The sequence below is a fragment of the Myotis lucifugus genome, unplaced genomic scaffold (assembly GCF_000147115.1).
Source record: "Myotis lucifugus unplaced genomic scaffold, Myoluc2.0 scaffold_60, whole genome shotgun sequence".
Taxonomy (NCBI): domain Eukaryota; kingdom Metazoa; phylum Chordata; class Mammalia; order Chiroptera; family Vespertilionidae; genus Myotis; species Myotis lucifugus.
The window spans coordinates 1,207,527-1,226,243 of record NW_005871108.1 but is presented as its reverse complement, the minus strand read 5'-3'; the positions used below and the strand labels follow the sequence as shown (position 1 = coordinate 1,226,243).

General features: G+C 53.5%; 1 protein-coding gene across 1 annotated transcript in view; it reads right to left on the bottom strand.

The window, feature by feature from the left end:
- Nucleotides 1–3,264: 3,264 nt before the first annotated feature.
- Nucleotides 3,265–18,717, bottom strand: part of ANGPT4 (angiopoietin 4) — a 29,285-nt gene continuing 13,832 nt past the window's right edge. The window contains exons 3-9 of the mRNA XM_023754485.1: nt 18,354–18,475; nt 15,351–15,592; nt 13,059–13,165; nt 10,980–11,081; nt 9,337–9,503; nt 5,890–6,020; nt 3,265–5,205 (exon numbers count right to left, since the gene is read on the bottom strand). Coding sequence (XP_023610253.1) covers nt 5,045–5,205; nt 5,890–6,020; nt 9,337–9,503; nt 10,980–11,081; nt 13,059–13,165; nt 15,351–15,592; nt 18,354–18,475 — 1,032 coding nt within the window. The 3' untranslated portion in view covers nt 3,265–5,044. The remainder of the gene's footprint in view (nt 5,206–5,889; nt 6,021–9,336; nt 9,504–10,979; nt 11,082–13,058; nt 13,166–15,350; nt 15,593–18,353; nt 18,476–18,717) is intronic.

The following is an 18,717-nucleotide window of genomic DNA, read 5'->3' as shown; positions in this document are numbered from 1 at the left end:
TCGTTCTCAAACTAGGTTCCTGTGGAACCCCGGAGTCCTTTTCCAAACAGCAGGAAACGAATACATGCATGGCTTGGCTTCTCTCCGTTTAAAATTTTCCCTAAAAATTTTGGGGTCCACTCTCAGGCGTCTGCTACCAAGTTTCAGCCATGACAAATGTTCAGGAAATAATGGCGGGGGGGACTGGAAATGCCACAGGCTGCATTGAAAATAGCAGTGGTCATCATTTTTGGAGAGGTCTTCCATGTTGGAATAGTTCTTTCGTGATGGAGGATAGATTTTCTCTAAAGCCTTGCCAAAACAGGTATCGAGATTTCTGCTTCATTGGCACTGAAAACCCAGGTTCCGAAAGGGGAAGTAACTTGTGCAAGTTTACACACTCATATTGGAGGGAGAAAGTTTACACACTCATATTGGAGAGAGAAAGTTTACACACTCATATTGGAGGAGGAGAAAGCCTGTGGGTTCTGAGCGACCATCAGGCACTGGCTTCCTGCTGTTAAGGCTGCATCTTCTTGTGTCCTCTTCTCAGCCTGGCACCCAAGGCCCTGCCCACCCAGCCCCTACCAGAGCTGTGGCTGCTTCTGCCCCAGTGCGACTCAGACAGAATGGTGGCTGCATCCAGGCCTGGGCAGGTGTTGGGGTGGGAGGTGGTCTCTGATGTAGGTGCTCAGAGGGCACATTCTCCCACCACTTCCCCCTTGCTCACTCTGCTCCGGCCACGCTGGCCTCCCTGTAGTTCCTCATGACCACCCCAGGGCCTTTGCACTTGCTGCTCCTCTAGTCACTAGAGTCTAGTGGGCCTATTCTTTCCACAGCTCTTCCCCTGGCTGCCTCTTCCTCACCTTATTAGTCCTCAACTTCAGTGTCATCTCTTCAGAGAGGCTTTCCCTGATCACCCTAAGTTGGGCCCTCTGTAATCTTTTACCTCTGTCTCCTGTTTATTTTCTCCATTTGCAATATATTAATTTGTTAATTTAGTTTTTAAATTAAAAACAGTTGGTTTTAGCGTTGGTCCCTCGAGCCTGTTAAGCTCTATGCGTATAGAACTGTGGACAGGTATCTTGTTTGCTGCTCCATCCCCATCACCTATCGAGGCCTGGACCCAGGTGGATCCTCAGTACATTGCTGCTATGTGAATAAATGAATGTGTGCATGAATGGATATACATCGAACTTGCCTGACTTCCCTGTGAACTCGATCCCAGTCTCCTTATTGTGCAAACACAGAGAGGCTCAGAGAGTTCTCACCAGGTAGGACAGGAATGTGTTAGAAACTAAAGGCCTTTGGACTTCCCTGCCCTCAAGCCACAAGCTGTGTATGCCCACATTAGTCGAACACAAGAAAGTAACACATTTAAGCTGGACATGGCCTGGACCAGACTGCGTTCTCTGAAGGGCTGCTCCATCAAACTATGCTGTTGCCAGGGTCACCAAGGCAACACTGATCACGTTCTGAAACATTTTTAAATAGCAGAGGTAACGGCTCACACAGACATCACGGGCTGGACAATCTGGAAAAAGGGGTCAAATCCCCCAAGCGGCGATCTATCCTTATGCTGGCTGCTCCCACACCCCCTGCAAAGGGCCACCTTCTGCCCTGCCCATGGCTGTCATCTCTGGGCTGTGCACAGTGAGCTCTCCCCCAGCCGTGGCTGGGAACATGCAGAGATCTCAGGAACAGTGTGCTCTGTCTGCCTGGCTCCACCAGGACCTACCAGGTGCCAGTGGGAAAGACAGACAGGTCTTGGAGAGCTTTCCAGAAAGTTCCTTCAGCTCTTGATATTGGTGGAGAGGACACCACTCCAGCATTTCTATGTTCAGTGCCAAGATGGCTCCAGAGAGCTCTGGACGAGGGAGGCAGCTTGTGGGTGCCTGTGCCCGTAGGTGGTAATTGGCTGTGCTGCCTTAATGAAATCCTTTCCCTCTCTGAGCTCTAATTTCTTCATCACGAAAATGAGGAGAACACTGGTCTGATGTAGGGAGAGGTGACAAGGATTCTTCAGAGGAGCCTGCAGATGCAGGGATCCCCGAAGCCAGTTCCTAAGAGCAGTGGCCCCCAGGAGACCCGGTAGCACCAAGGCCACGCCAGCCACGTCCCCCACAGGCTTTGTGCTGCACAGCGTCTGTCAGCTGGTCTTGTGTGCAGCCATCATGAGCATCACTGTCAGAGGGTCCTTAGAGGTCTGCACGGCTTCCATCCTGACTGCACAGAGGGAAACGGAGGCTCAGAGAGGGCCAGGGTCTGACACTGCCTGAGCAGGACACAGCTGTGTCCTTGATAATCTGGGGCAACCTGGGCAGGAGCTGGAGCCTGGGGCCAGGCCTTGGAGTCAGGGAGAATGGGAGGGGAGGCAGAGATGGAGAGAAAAGAGATGGGCGTCAGAGACGGATGGAGAAAAAGTGGTCACTGGTCTTGCCTTCCCAGCATCGCTGCTTCCTGAAACAATGTCTGTTTCCCCACTGCTCGTCCACCTGCCATGTGACTGAGGTGGGACAGACCCCACCCCTGGTTCCAGGCAAGATCATGTGACCCAGGTCTGGTCAATTAGAATCACAGTGTATGTGCAGGAATGGGCACAGGACCAGTCCTGGCTTGAGAGAATCATGCCCTCGCTGGGACAGGGCAGCTCTCTGCCTCAGAGATGCCGGGCTGGGAGGACGTGAGCCAGCTGGTGGGGCCCTCTTGTCAGGACTGAACATGGCTGGGAATGAAGTCAACAAGGCAGATGGCAGAACCGGGATGAAGAGGGACACCATTTGAGCGCCTGGATCTAACCACACCTGAATGCACCTCTAGACTTGTTATGTGAGCCAATCCATTCCTTGGGATAAGGTTTCTATGCCCTGCACTGGAGAGTCCTGGCTTGGAGGGGGAAGGAAGGTGAGAGGGAAAGGTGACTATTTAAAAACAAGTGTCTGGCCCTAGCCAGTCTGGATCAATGGATAGAGTGTCAGCCTGCAGACTGAAGGGTCCCAGGTTCAATTCCGGTCAAGGGCACCTGCGTGGGTTGTGTGCTCCATCCCCAGTGGGGGGCGTGCAGGAGGCAGCCAATTAATGATTCTCTCTCATCATTGATGTTTCTATCTCTCTCTCCCTCTCCTTTCCTCTCTGAAATCAATAAAAATATATTTAAAAAACAAAACAACAAACAAACAAAAAACAAGTGTCTGAGGGTAACCAAACCAGCTTTTTGATCTTTTAGAGAACGGGGGTGCAGACAGGAATTTGGGCCTTCACCCCACGCAGAGGAGTCTATCCCTGAGGCTCCCAGCTCCCCCCTCCACTCCTCTCCAGCACATAGCAGTATACAAATAAATGCTGTGGATACAGGAATACAGGCTCACCCTGCTGGGTCCAGCAGAAGGGATGACACACACTAGAGGCAATTTCTCACCCCATTCACCTCTTTGGGAACTAATATTTATTAGGCACCTGCTTCATACCAGGCTCTGGTCAGAAGTTGACATACAGGGTCTCATCACCTCCTTGCCCCAGCCCAGAGAGGAGTGAGGGCCATCACCTCTATTTCATAGACAAGATCATTGAGGCCGCGAGAGGCTGAGCCATAGGCCTCAAGTCCAAAGAGCTGGAGCAGGTCTGTCCAACTCCAAGCCCTGCCCACGGTACCACACTGCACACAGTAGGCCTCATTGGGACTGAAGAGGGTGACACAGTGAAGAGGGAGTGACAGAGGCTCCTCTCTGACCTTGTCCTCTGAAAGAAGCTCATGAGGAGTCCCTGGTCTCCCAGACCCCCAGCTGTAGCATCATGTTGGACGGGGCAGGAGGAGAGGGCTAGGGGTTCTGGCTTAGACCTGGGAGGATCTGGACCTGCAGATTGGTGTCCTGCCCACGGCAGTGTGGACAGTCCCTGGTAATGCCTGTACTTGAGCGAGGGTGAGCTGGGCTTACAGGGAGTGCTGAGGGCAGCCCTGGGCAGAGAGCTGGCTTCCTGGGGCCAGAAGGAGCCTGGGAGATCACTGGCCCATAGCAGACAGGAAACTCAGGGATGGTGTGTGTCTGTTTTAATCCAACACTTCTTTCCAGTTGTTTTAGAGACTACGTGGGACCTTCACTGTGGCGTTTGCAGCCAGAAAGGATGAGACGCTGGGGGTGGGAGATGGCGCCCTGGGGCTCCTCCTCATGACACTGCGGACCAGCTTTTCCAGAGGCATCCACCTCCCCGAGAGATGCTCTGGGAGGAACAGAGCCCATTTTCAAATAAGCACAATTGGAGAAAGCTGCCCACTCCAGCCCCTTCACGGGCAGTCACAGAGTACATGGCCACAGCATAGGCTCTGACAAGTCCTGCACTAAGAATGCCTGTCGACCTTGACTTAACCTGGCGCTCTCCTCTCCCCCTTGACCAGAGGTACTTTGAGAGGGAAGTGTGAGTTATTCTCTGTGGAACATATTCTGGAACCTGCTGGGGGTAAAGAAATCTCTGTTAGATCTCCTGGAGCCTTTGAGAGACCAGGGTTGAGTTCCAGATGCTGGGGCCCGGGAGTGATGGACAGTGTGGGGTGGAAATAATGATTCCTGTTATGGGGTAGATGCAGGCCTTTCAGCCTGGGACAGTTCAAGGACAGCTCAAGGCTGAGAAGGCTTGGAACAGGCGCTGGCCTTCCCACCAACCCTGGGGCTAGAATCTGGGGCTCCATCTGAGCACTTTCCTGCCTGCAGATACCCTCCCACCTGCCTGAAATTTCCTCCCTGGCCAGGCATTCCTGGGAGGAGCCAAGGTGTCTGTTCTCAGCTCATTCAGGGTATTGTGACCCTCAAGTTGGCAGGGGCCCCTGCAGAAGACTGGAGAAAAGAGGGGTCCTGCAGAGACAGGAACCCCCAAACGCCCCCCATGTCACAACTTGAGGACGACAGGGAAGCAAGGCAGCTGACTCTTGGGGACTCGTGGGGCGAGGAGGGCTGGCTCGGGGGATCCAGGTGTCCAGGCCCTGGCACCGTGTCCTGTGCTGGGCCCAGCTTGCCCAGGGCATAGCAAGTCCCGTCTCCTCCTGTGGCCCAGCCTTCGTGCGAGGCTGCTGTTAGGTGCCGATGGGACGCACCATCATGCGAGTGGCCCGCAGCGAGTAGCTGGGGCCCTGGAAGTAGTGCCAGCGGATGCCGTTGAGCTTGCGCAGGTGGCGGCCAGCTGGGTAGTAGATGCTGTTCAGGTTTGAGAGGCCACAGGCGTCAAACCACCACCCTGGGGGAGGGGAGGAAGAGGCTTTGGGAGCTGGGGGCCCACCAGTGGGGTGAGGGTGGCCCCCTACCTCAAAGACTAAGCAGGCCTTTGCCTCCTCCAGGAAGTCAGCTCCCCGGATGGGGCTGGTGGGAATGGCCATGGGGGTGGGAGCGCGACTCCCAGACCCTCTGCCCAGCCAGGGGCCCCAGGAGGGTGGCATTGGGCTCCAGTTGCCCCTCTCGGCCCCTCATCCCTTCACCTTGTCCCTAATCCCTCTGTGTCCCTGTCTCCCTCCCTCGCCTCCTCTCGCACAAGTCCCATCTCCCTCTCTCTGTGGGGACAATGCTCTCTGTCACCTGAGTCTCTAACACCCTGAGGTTGTCTCTTTCTCTCTGATGGTCTCTGTGCTTGTCTGTCACTCTGTGGGTCTCTCTCAAGCCGGGCTCCTCTCTCTGATGTCACCCGCTCTGCCTTTCTGGCTCTTGTCTCTCACACACCGTGTTCCTTTCTCTTGCCCTGATCTGCATTTCTCCCTCCATCTCTCCTTTGTATGTCTGCCCCTGTGTAGCTCTCTGTTGCCACCACTCTGTCTCTGTGCCAGTTCCGGAGTGTCTCTCGGTCTCCACCTGTCCCTGGCTCTGTGTCTCAGGGGGTCTCCCGTCTCCCACCGGTGGGTGGATGGGCTTCCCCGAACCCCGCACCCACCTCCGGACAGCATCTGGGCGCACTTGCACAGGCAGTTGTCGTTGTCTGCGTCTCGGGTGCTGAAGTTGGTGCCCTCCAGGGCCAGGCTGCTCTGGGGCCCCGCCGAGCCACTGTACCCACTCAGAGAAAGCCTGGAAGCCACCCGGAGGTGGTGGTGGGAGAAGGGCGCAGAGTCAGGTTGGGGCTGGTTGAGGAAGGGGCTCTGAGCTGGTCGTTCTGGAGGCGGGGAGCCCCAGCCCGGACTCCGTGGGCCACCTCCCTCCTGGATTCGCACTCCCTGCCTGCTGCCTCTCAGGGACCGAGCAGCCACCGTGTGCCAGGCCTCCCTCGACTCGATGAACCTGAGTCTTACACGGGAGTAGCATGATCATGACAACAGTAACAGTGAGGGCAATGGCTAACGTTTTTTAAAAAATCTACCATGTGCCAGGCATTGTTCAAAACACTTTACATGGTTTAACTCATCCGCTTCATCCTCACAAAACTCAAGTATTTCCATTCTACAGACGAGGAAACAAAGGTCCCAAGAACCAGAGGAGCCGGCAAAGGTTTCAGAATGAAGGAGGGTGGGAGCCAGATCCCAGCCCAGGGGGCCTGGCCTGGAGCTATGTGCATTTTCCTCCCCCGCTGACCATGTGCAACCCCAGCCCGTCACACCTCCTCGCACCCACCCACCTCCTCCAGGAGGCCTTCCCTGACCACACCTGCCCACCTGGACCTGTGCCCGGTGAACCCCTATCCCTATGACTTCCACCTCTGCAGCCGGCTGGGGAGGGTCTCTATTTCTCTGCCAGGCTGCGAGTCTCAGCTCCACCACTGGCCAGTTGCATGACCTTGGGCAGACTGCTGCGCCTGCCTCTCAGCTTCCGTTTCCTCATCTGTTAAGGTGGTAATGATCTGTTAAGGTGGTAATGATAGTGTTCACGGTGCCGATCGGCTACTGTGATTTGATGACTTCAGGGTGTGGTGGGTGCAGAGCGGCGCTGGCCTGGGATAAATGCTCAGCAAGGTAATGCCGCTTGCTATTTGCCCCTGTGCTCCTGGCCCGTGGCACGCAGCTGGCACAGGCTCCCACTAGGCCTGGTTGGAGTGTTGGGTTCTGGTAGCAGGGAAGGGGCTGCACTGGCCACGGAGACGAGGACCCAGTTTGGGAGCAATAAGGAAGGCCCTCCAGGTGAAGGCAGGTGGACGCCAGATGCGGCCAGGGCAGCTCAGGGACTCTGGGTCTGCAGGGCAGAGCCGGGAGCTTTTCCCCGTGGGGCCAGAAGGAACGTGGGGCCAGAGCACATGGCCTGGCTGAGTCCCTGCTCCTCCCACCCACAGGCTCTGTCTGTGGCGAGGCAGGCACATGGCCCTCAGGGCCCAGATCGCTGTGGCCAGCCATGAGGCTCTGTGCCCTCAAACATGCCACCTGGGGCTCAATCGACTGGTGTTGCAAACTGGCCCTGGCAAGAGGGCTGTCTGGCCAGGGGCTCCCAGGCTGGGGACAAGCAGCCTGTCCACCTGCTAACATGGTCTTGGCGGTTCCTGTGGCCACTGAGGGCTCCCCTTGAGGGATCAGCGATGTCAGCTCCAAGCCAGGCTCTGGGCACAGGCTACTCAGTCTGGGGCTGTGTGGAATCAGCACTGGACTGGCCTCTCTCCTGTTCCCAAGTCCTCAGTTCAGCTCTGCCTGGCTTCCTCTCCCCCTTGGGAGCCAGCCTAGGGATCTGTGATCTCTGGGGGGCCCCCAGTCATGGACCAGGAAACCCCACTTGACCCGCTGTTCAGATGCACTTTGAATATGTTCATAGCTCAGTCCTGGGGAACCCAAACAAAGACACGAGTCTCTGGGGATCCCCAAGTTAGAAACATCAGGTGTGTCTTCCATGTGTCTGTGGATCCGCATACCAGTCTATGTGTCTGTAGTGTGATACCATCTTCCAGTCTAGCGTGTGTGTGCGTGCGTGTGTGCGTGTGTGTGTATGTGTGTGCGTGTGTGTGTGTGTGCGCGCGCGCGTGTGTGTTGAGTTTGTGCTAGAATATCTATTGTGGGTCCAGGGTGTGCTTGGGAACCTGCCTTTGTGCCTGGGGTTGTGCATGTTCACCTGTGAGGGCTTCTGTGGAGGGACATTTGCACGCGTGTCCGGGTGTGTCTGTGCTTGTTTGTGTAGCTATGCACTTGTGTGATATTGTGCTCTGCATGTACCCCAGGGGTGTGGCGAGCCCCTGCACGTGTGAATGTCTGTCTTTCTTGTAGTCAGGCCTGGGCGGTGAGTGCCTTTGGGAGGTGTGTGCCCAGTGTCTGTGTGTGTGCGCCTGGTGTCTTTTCTGTGCCTCTTCCCTCCCCTCCCCATGGGCCACTTTCTCCTTAGGGTTGTGCACGTGCCCCAGCTGGACTCCAGAAGCCCCCATGATTGTGACTGACAAATAAGTGTGCCCCTCCTGCCCCTGATGCCCATGCCCCAGCTGCTGACTGCCAATGCATTGCTGCCTCTGGACTTTCCTACGGGCATCCTCCTAACCTTACCAGCTGGCTGGTCCTGTCTGGTGGTGGCACAGGGACCAATGTCTGCCCTGTCACTTTCCTCCTGGCCCTCCTTGGGCAGTTTCAGGCCCCACTATGCTTTCCAGGATCTCCACCCCGGTCTCCTAAGCTTTTCCTGAATGAGTGGGGACGCTCCCTGGTCATCTCAGCAGCCTTTGAAAGAGCCTTGCTCAGGCTCCAGGTGTCTGTGGCCAACTGAATGTCAACTCTCTCTTTGTCTTTTTCAAACATCCCCACTGCCTGGGATGTCCTTCCTGTTCTCTCTTGGAGAAGGCCCACCCATTACAGGCATCACCTCAGTGCCTCAGTTTCCACATCACTAAAAGAGGTACAGCCATGCTTACCTCAGAGTGTTGTGGGAGGTTAACTAGAGTAATGTGCTTGGAACATGGTAGGTGCTCAATAAATGCTCATTCCTTTTCCTAAACAAAGCCCAGAACCAGGCTGAAGGAGGGAGGCCTCGATGGTTTTAAAATATGCTCATATTCAAGCCCATCCTGTTGTTAAAAAGCAGGGGTGCAGAGAAGCCAGAACCTTGACTCATCCAAGCTCTCAAAGTGAGCTGGAGGCAGCATGAGCCCAGGTCCCCGATTCCCAGCCCAGGGACCTTTCCGTCTCATCCCGTAGCACAGGGCACGCTGGGAAGTCTGAGCCTCTGCAAAGTGACTGCCTTAGGGTGATTGACCTTGGAAGGCCCTTCCTGCTCACGAGATGACAGCATCAGCAACACTGTCTCCACCCCACCCAGTGGCTGGGATGTGCTGAGTGCTAACCAGCCGCCTCCACATCCCGTGACGTGCGCCCAAATGGGGGACAGATGGTAGGAACAGGAAACGCCCAGGGACTGACCCTGGGTGCAGACTCTGCAGCCACTAGCCCAGGGTCCTCAGTCCACCCACCAGCCTGGGCCCTGCGCCCACCTGTACAGCTGCCCCTCGCTGCCCAGCTGGAAACGCTCATATTGGGCATAGGCCTCGTTGCCTTCCCAGTCTTGCAGCTCCACACGCAGAGAGTAGGCTGCCCTGCTGGTGAGATGGTGCACCAACTCGTTGCCCAGCCAGTGCTCGCCAGCCAGGTCACCGAAGCCCTAGGAGGAGAGGAAGGACAGCGTGGGTTTTATGCCAAGGAGGGAGGCTATGCCCCAGGCTGAGAGGCTGGGCTGGGCCAGGGCCTGGGGTCACTTATCCAAAACCACTTGTCCTAATGCTCAAGTTCATAAAGTACAGTGTGGGCAGAACTGGGGAGAGGGGAGCTCCCCAACTTCTAGAGCAAAAAAACGAAGACTTTTGCAACTATAAAAGTCTGTTAAAATAATTGAATCACGTTCTATTAAGTTTAAGAACAGGTCAAACTAATCTGTGTTAATAGAAGTCAGAATAGCAACTTCCTTTGGGCGAGTACTGGCTGGGGTGGGGGGGGGAGCCCACGGAGGGCTTCTGGGGTGCTGGAGGTGTCCTATATCTATATCTGAATGGTGGTCACATGGACGAGCACCGATGTAAACATGCACTGACTTTTACACTTAAGGTTTGTGCACTTAGTGCATCTAGGTTAAATCTCAATTTAAAAATTAAAGATTTTAATCAATGGCAAAAATGATAGAGCGAACTTTGTTCAATGACATGGAAGCAACTACAAAATTCCAGCAACATAGACACGTAAAGAAAAGGGAGTCACGGGTTTCTAGGGTTGACAAGAAATCAATGTCCTCAGCTAGAGCACTAATTCAGCACCAAGGACAAGGCGCACCTAAGCCCCACTCCCCACTTTAGCCTTGCTGTGCAGCTGATTCGTGTAATGGTTAATCTGCAGCACTCTTTTCTGTATTTCTGGATCTGAGCACCCTGTATATCTTTGCTATTTTAATGACTGTTTCAAATCAAATAGACTCAAGAACACTCATAGCTTAATTTGGTATTTAAGCATTTATCAAATGGACAGCAAGCAGGCACAAAAAATAATATTGTTGTGTTTCCTTGTGGGTATCTTTGTCCATTTCTTTTGCTTTTGAAAACTAGAAGAGCTTTTCAGCCAGCTTGCCAGAAATCCTTTATTCATAATTTAATTTTAAAAATTGGAAGACAATTGAGCTCTACTTCTTATCTTGTAAAATGCACCTGGTTTTTGAGCCAGCAATTCCACATTACAGATTCTCTCCTGCAGATGTGGTCACCTACGCGTACAAAGACAAGGAAATTCACTTAAGCAATGCAGCCAGGAGTGCGGGAGAGAGATTACTGTTTTTATGTTCCCTTTCTTTGTAGTATTCAAATTTTTTTAGCACTGTATATATGTCATCTTTTCTAAAATTTAAAGCAAAAAGAAGTTAAAGTTTCATTATTTGATATATGTCAGAACTTGCAGAAAGAAGGTCTAAATTTAGAGCACAGAGTCCCTGAAAGTGAATGTGCACCGGGAAAGTTTGTTTGAAGTTGGTTGGTTTGGGGTGGGCTGATTTTTTTTTTTTTAGGAAGGGTTAAGGACAAACCATTCCCCTGTCCACAGCCCACCTCCCACCCCAGGTTTCAGGGCTGAAAAGCCCTCCTCAGGGCAGCAGTGTTACCTGCTTATAATCTTTCCAGTTCCGCTGAAAATTCACGCTGCCATTCGCACGGCGCTGAATGAGGGTCCACCCACCTCCATTGGCTTCCATGTCACAGAAAACCTGAGGGAATTGGTGGGGAGAGCGGGTTGGGAGTCCGCGGAGGCAGCCAGACGCCAGGTGTGTGGGCCAGCTCAAGCGCGATCTGGCCAACAGAACCTCACATAACAACAGGTGAGCCTGGTGGTCAAGGGCATCAGAATGACCCAGGTTCAAATTCCCCTCCCACTGTCATTATTTTTCTAGAGGGCCAGTGATGCCCTCTCAGAGCCTTCCTTTCCTCATTTGTAAAATGGGGTATCAATACCTTAACCTCCTGGCATCTCAGTTTCTCGTCTGCAAACTGGGGTTGTTGTGAGAATTAAATGAGATGAATCATCTACAGAACAGAGCCTCGCATGCACTAGGAACTAAATAAATGCAGGCTTTTCACTCGCTATTGTTGCTGAGCTGCTGTAAGGATTAAGTGCTGATGAGTGTAGAGTGCTTGGCACACCGTATAGACTCAAGAAATGCTATTCCAGTCAGTGGACAAATGTTTTCTGAACACGTCCTATGGGCCGGACTCCATTCAAAGCACTGGATGCCAATATGGGTAAGACAGAAAGAGTTCTGTCTCTCAAAATGCTTACCATCAACGACAATCACACCGTTCAGTCTAACCTTTGTTCACATATTATTTTTTTCCAGTTCATTACATGTTCATTGTTCAGTGAAGACAAACTTGGTGCCTGGCCCTGGGTCAGAAGATTCAGAGACAGATCAGATGTACACTGACCCTCAGTTTGTCAACTGACTTGGTTTGGAGGAGGCTAGGATAGTGCAGGCAGACTATTGATGACAAACATTTGGGCAGCTACAAGGAGAGCCCCCAAAAAGGAGTCGCTGGGAAACCCTGGAAGGCTTCCCAGAGGAGGTGGCATTGGAACAGGGCCTTGGTTGATAATGTGCTTGCCAGGTAGAGATGAGCCTGGCATTTTCAGTGGAAGGAGCAGCAGGAGTAGAGGCTCTGGGATGGTAAAGGCCTGCTCAGTGAGAGAAATCAGTGGCATTGTCATGAGGATAACAGAGGGTGCAGGGAGGAAAACTGAGGCCCAGAGAGGGGAAGGGATTTGCTCGAAGCAAGTGAGTCTAAGTAAAGCTGAGGTTTGGGCACAGACCTCTTGCCTCCCAGGCCAGCTCTTCCCTCTGCCCAAATTTCAGCCATTCACACCTCCCCAAATTCCACCAAAGCTCAATTTATTTAATTTCATATGGAATGTTTACTTTAAAAGGACTTCTTATCAGGACCATAAGTGGAAAACTAATAAGACTTGCCTTTGTTCAGATTCATCTAAAATAAACATAATGAAAAAAATGTGTTATGAAATTCTAGCTAGAAATGGAGAGCCTGGTCTCTCTTTGTTAAAGGGACTCTGGCAGGTGTGTTAAAGACAATCTGGAAACAAACTGAGCCACTCTCCTCGATAGATTCAGAAGGGCTGAAAGGAAATGGAGAGGGAAGTATGAAGTGTGAAGACTGGCAAACTGTTCCTCATACCCTTCCCCTACTGGGCCTGGTCTCAAACCCTCCCTCCTGACCTCCACACTTTCCCTTGATTCCCCTGCTCCCCCATCCCATCTGATAACTGGACCTCAAAGCTCAGGGCAACCTTGGGAGCCACTCATTGAAGACAGTCCCTAACTTCCCAGTGGAGCAGAGAGCCCCACTCCTGCCTCCACTGACTATATGTCAACTAGAAATAAACTTCTTTGTGTTAAGATCCTGGAATTCCAGGGGTTGTTTGTTACATCAGCTAGCAGTGCCTTAACCAACATAGAACTATTTCCTGTGATTCTGACCTAAAGGCATCTCTGGAGAAGATGCAGGAGAAGGATGCACTTCCAACTTGGGAACTTCTGTGTGAATCCCTTCTTTTCCAGAAGGAAGGGCCACCCACCTTCTTAGGAATCTAAGATGTTGGACAGGCCTGCAGTTGATGAGGGAAAGCCCTTGGCTCAGTACCTCTGATAGCCCCAGCCCCCAGAGAGCCCCCTAACCTTTCTGGGCTCTGTCATATTGGCCACGTGGATGGTGTAGATGCCACTGGTATTGGCCCCGAAGCTCTGGATCTCTGCGCAGTCCTGGAACACCCGCTCAGCTGCAACTGGACGAAGCAAAAACAACTGCAGGTGAGCGAAGAAGAGAGAGAAGAGGCCAGGTGGGCACTCCTGCCTGCTCGGTGCCAGGTTCCTGGTTGGGAGGTGCTGGGGACAGGGAGACGAATCGGACCTGGGAAGGTTTCCTAGAGGAAGTGACAGTGAGCTGGGACCTGGGTAAGGAGCAGGCGTTGCCCAAGTGGCACAGGAGAGGGTGTTCCAGGCAAAGGGAACAGCATGTGCAAAGGCTCCAAGGTGGGAACAGTCCTGGTCTGTGCAGGGAACAGGGCATAGTGAGGGGAACTGAGTGAGGCCGGAGGGGAAATGACTCACACCATACGGACCGGTCTGAGGCCAGAGAAAGCTCTGGTTGTCTGATCTGCCTGAGAGGAGTAGGGCAAGGCTGGCTCAGAGAGGGTCACCAAGGACGGACACATGAGGAGGGATTTGTCCTTGGCGCTCCCTTGGGTGGGAGGCTCAGCGTCCCCTCCATAGGCCACCCCTCCCCCTGGGTATCCCTGCAGCCTGGAGGTGGGCCCCCCATCATGCCCCCACTGTGAGCTGACCACTGGTCTTAGGAGCCCATGTTTCTTCCCTCAGGAGAATATTAGTGACCCAATCCCACTAGCACCCTGGGGGCCTCAAGCCTGATCTGAAAAAAAAAAAAGTGACTGTTGACCAATAGAAAGGGATTAAAATTCCCCTCTCTGCCTCCTTTTAGAGAGGGATCCAATTATAGGCGTGAGCTACGAGTCCTTCAGAATCCAATTTCTAGGTAGGTGGTTATCCAAGGATGGGCTAAAATTCCAGATAGACAGGTATCCTCACCAATGAGGAACCAGGAGGCTACCAGGGGGCAGGACTTCCTGTTTTGGCCTCCTACTTGACCTGGATCCCAGGTCCTGGTGCTGGGGCACGTGTTAGAAAGAAGCAGTTTTCCTAGATCACAGATGAAATGACTAAGGCCCCACACCCACCAGCATGGACATTCCCTGGGCAGATGCCGGGCGACGCAGCAGCTGGTGATGGGTTCAGGTCACCTTGCATCTCAGGGCTTGGCAGGCATCCGCCTCTTCTGCCATGGCCTCCTCAGGTCTCTACCTCCCACCCGCAGGGTCTGCCCGACCGAGATGGAGCCATGGTGCCATCCTGCCCCCAAATAGCTGCCAGCCCCAGTGCCGGGCGTCCAACACTATAGCTAGATTCCTTGTGCTATCAGGCTTTCAGCTTCCCTCATGGCAATCCAGAGGCAGTAGGAACCCTTTTCTGGGTCTTTCTCACCAAGCCATCCTCCACTCCATGGCTCTAATCACGCTTCCTGAAACAGTCCTAGCTGTTCAAGCTGCCCTCGGGTTAAAGTTCCCTTTCCTAGCACAGCCTTCTAGGCCTTTCATGGTCTGCAAAGTTCAGAAACACGACTAGCAGAGCATCTGGCACATAGTAGGCACTCAACAAATACGCATGTTCTTCTCCTTTCCTCAGAGACACACACAGACGGGGTGTGGGGTGGGGTGGGCACTTTTACAAGAGACACAGGCCATGGCTACCTTGTTCACTGCTGTATGCCCAGCACCCAGCCCTGGGCCTGGCGCCCAGGAAGTGTTTGGTGACTGAGTGATTGGACTGGAACCAGGCGTGCCTTGGCCTCCCCCGGTGGACCCGTTAGAAGGAGCCGGTGAGGGACTGAGGAGCAGGCCCAGGCATTGTTCTCCTGCTCAGAAGTCAGGGCCAGAGGTGCCACCTTACTTCTCTTTGGCCCTCGTTGGCTCACGGGCAAGGGTGTTAGGATGAGAGAAGCCTTTGGGGGAACATTGAGTCTAACCTCCCCATTCTACAGGCAGGGAAACTGAGACCCAGCAAGTGGGAATCCTGAAATGCAAAATCGTTCATCTAAGCTGGTGGTGCCCTTGTTATTACCACCATTTCCATTAAACAGATGGGGAAACTGAGGACAAGAGAGGGACAGGGGCATGCCCAGGGTTCCTCGTGGAGTCAGGGAGAAGAGTCTGGATTGGTTCGTTAGGACTGTGGTCACCATTATTATTATTTGTTGCTGTTATTTCTATTCACAGGTGGTGGAGAGGGTGAGGCCTTTCCCTTGGTGGCTTCGAGGCCGAGGCTCGGGAATGAACAGGGAGGGTAAGCAGGATCTGCCCCCCCTCCCACCCCCCCGCCCCCTCGCACCAGGCATACCCTGCTCACGCGGGCCCTGGGCCACGGTGCGCAGCAGGCGCTTCATGGACTCCAGCAGCCGGTCCTGCTGCCTCTGCAGGAGGCTGGAGTTGCTTCTGGCTGCGCGCAGGCTGCGCGCGAGGCCGGCGAGGGCGCCGTTCTGGCGGCTCAGCAGGCTCCCCAGCCGCTCCTTCTCCTGGCGGAGGCTGGCCAGCTGCGCTTGCTGCTGTGTCTCCAGGGCTCGCAGCCGGGTCTCCAGCGCGCTGCGGGGCGGGGCGGGGCGCACAGGGGTGAGCCCGCCTTCCCCACGGGCAGCCACAGTTGGACGCTTTCCCCTGGGTCCCCGGGTGACTCAGCAGGACAGACCCGCGCTGAGGCTCAGAGAGGCAGAGCGTCCAGCCAGAGTTGCAAAGCTCAGAGGCCCGTGGCCCAGAGTGAGAAATGGAGGAGAGAGGGACTCAGTCCTGTAAGAGAGAGCTGGGTCCAGCAGAGGGAGAGGTGGGGCTGGGAGGAACATGCCAGCAAACCAGTAGCCCCCATCAAATCCCAATCTGCTGGCCTTTGGCCCGGCAGCCCCCACTCAGGAAGGACCGTCCAGGAGCAGAGGCCATCGGGGGATTTGTGGTGACAGTAAAACGAAATAGCCCAAGTGCCCAGCAGCCAAGGCTGGCTGAGTCTGTTCTGTCTGCTGTTCCTGGAAATGTTCGGGAGCCACGAAGAGGAGGAGGCAGAATCGCCTGCACAGGATTGGAAGGATGCCCAGGACTTGGCGAGGAACAACCCGGGCACACCAACGCCTCTAGTGTAACCCCACATGCGGGAGAATAAAAGAGAGAGAAAGAAGAAAAGCATTAGTGTAAATGTGGAGGGTTGCAGGTGAACTTGTAGGAAAAGGCACGGAAAAACGTGGAAGGACGCAGTGGTGCGTGCCTGCCTGCGTTGTAGAAAAAGCGAAAGAAAAAGTGAAAGAATCTACTAAGCGCTGTTACTGCCGCAGAGCAGGCTTGAGTGGTGGAGATGGGGGGTGGGGGGGGGAGGAAAAGGGGCTGGGGGAGGGGGCTGGCGTTCCCTTTCATGTTACACAGGTCTCTATTGACTGATGATATAAGCATGAGGCCTTTTTGTAATGAGTTGGAAAAAAAAGTTTTTGAAAGAAAGAGGCTTTTGACGCAGCCCTTCCACGTTTGGCATGTTATCCCACAGATTTGAGACATGGAATGCTGTTTATCGCATCACTGGCTCAACTGCCAAAAATTGGAAACAACCTCAATACCCATTAACTGGGGACGTGGAAATAAATGCAGGGACAGGAGAAGAGAATGAGCAAGGGTGTCATGCACTTATAGAACCATTTCCAGGGTCACTGGGAAAAACCAGCCAACCCCCAAACCAAGGTACAAAAGAGTAGAAGGCCACATTTGGGTTTCAGTAGGGCAAAATTCATACATATTTATATCCACACATTAAATATTCATCTATAAGAAACCTTATTATACCAGCTTTTAGAATGTCAGCTCTACCAGGACTGGGATTTTTGTCTATTTGTTCACTTCTCTAACCCCTGGGTCTATAAATAGTGCCTGACACATGGTAAGAGCTCAAGAAATAATTCCTTCCCCTCCCCCCCAAATATTGTTGGTTGAATGAGGGGGGGGCACACAAAAAACTAAGAACAGTGGCGCCCTCTGCTGCAGGTGGGTGGGTGGCTGAGGGAAAGCGAAAGGAGGGAGAGATTTTCTTATATGTGAGGTCATGCTGACCCATTCTCCAGGCTAAAACACTAAGCCCAGCCAGGGCAGAGGGAATTCCCCCTGGGTCCCTAATTACAGTGGGGCCTTGATTACTCTATCAACTCAATGCAAAAAATCGGCCGAGAGACAGCTGGTATCTCAAAAAACTCGTTAGTCAGGACACTCGTAAGTCAAGGCCCCACTGTATGTTGCAGGAAGAGAGGGAATTTGGGCTCACTCAGATTCTAGAATTTTAGCCATCTCCAAGGGCCAAGAGCTAATTGACGCCACCCATCTGCACTGATTTCTAGGCACCTGGTGCCAATTCAGAATGATGGGAAGCATCCCAGTCTTAGCCCTGCCCCACCTGGGGGTGGGACGGTAAGAATAAGAAGGTGACAAACTATCATTAACTGCACCCAGACCAGAGGGGGCTGGGCGGTCTCGCGGCCTTATCTTGACCCATCGCATGAGCAACAATAACACCTCGCCGTGTGCACAGGCCTGTGGCGGCCTCTGTGTGTGCGTTTTGCCGCCTCCAGCACCCTGACCCTGGCAGTTTTTTCTCTACTCAGCTCGAAACTGAGATGAAATCAGCCTGGGATGTCTGCCTCAGCTATACCCCATGACTCTCTTTTCTTTGTAATTTGAAGGGTGTTCCCTCATATGTATTTGCTGATAAATACAGAGACTCTCTACCGTGCAGACAGGAAATTGGTAACTAACTGTGCTTGCTTCTGGGAAGGGAAATTGGTGAATGAGATCAGATTTATTATTTTTTTTTTTACAAATAAATCAAATGAAGATTTACAGGGTAAGTTGTATGGTACATAAATTGTAGCTCAATAAAGCTGTTAAAAATTTACAAAATATATAAATGGAGAAAGGAAGAAAGGGAGGAAGCAAAGAAGGAAGGAAGGAAGGAAGGAGGGAGAAAGAGTCAGGGTGCCCTGAGCTCCAGGAAAATGCCTGTCCCCACCCAGGCCCTGTACCTGCCTGGCCCCCAGCTCCAGCCTCAGTCCAGCCCCAGTGTCCACCTTCCCTCCAAGGTCAGTCTGGTTTCCAACCCTAATTTTAGTCCATATCACTGCCCTGGCCTAGCCCCAGCTCTAGCTCCAGCCCTAGCCCCCAAATGATGCCTCACTCCAGTCCTAATCTAGGCCTCTAGCTCTGTCCCAGCCCCTGTCCCAGGCGCTAGCCCACATCCAGCTTCCAGCCCTGGCCCTGGCTCCAGCCCAGCCCTGGCCCTCAGCTTGGGCCCCAGCCCCTCTCCTGGCCCGGGGGCACCGCCCACCTGTTGTAGTCCTGTAGCCGGTGGAGCTCAAGGCCCTGCAGAAACAGCTGCTTCTCCAGCTTGTTGGTGGACAGTGAGGTCTCCTGCATCTGGATCTCCATTCTTGATGTCTGGTTCAGTACCTGCCTCGGCGAGCAGGAGGGGGCGGGGGCTACGTAAGCCCTGCAGGAGGCCTTCCCAGCAACTGCCCACCTGCCCACGGGCTCTGCCATCCCAGAAACTTGCTGATCTGTTTTCACCCTCCCCGTAGTTAGTTCCCGTGGTTGTTCATTCATTCATTCACTCATTCACTCACTCACAGGCCCTAACTGAGCTTATGATCTTCATCCTAAATTTGCTCTTCCCATCTCTCACACGGCAGCTC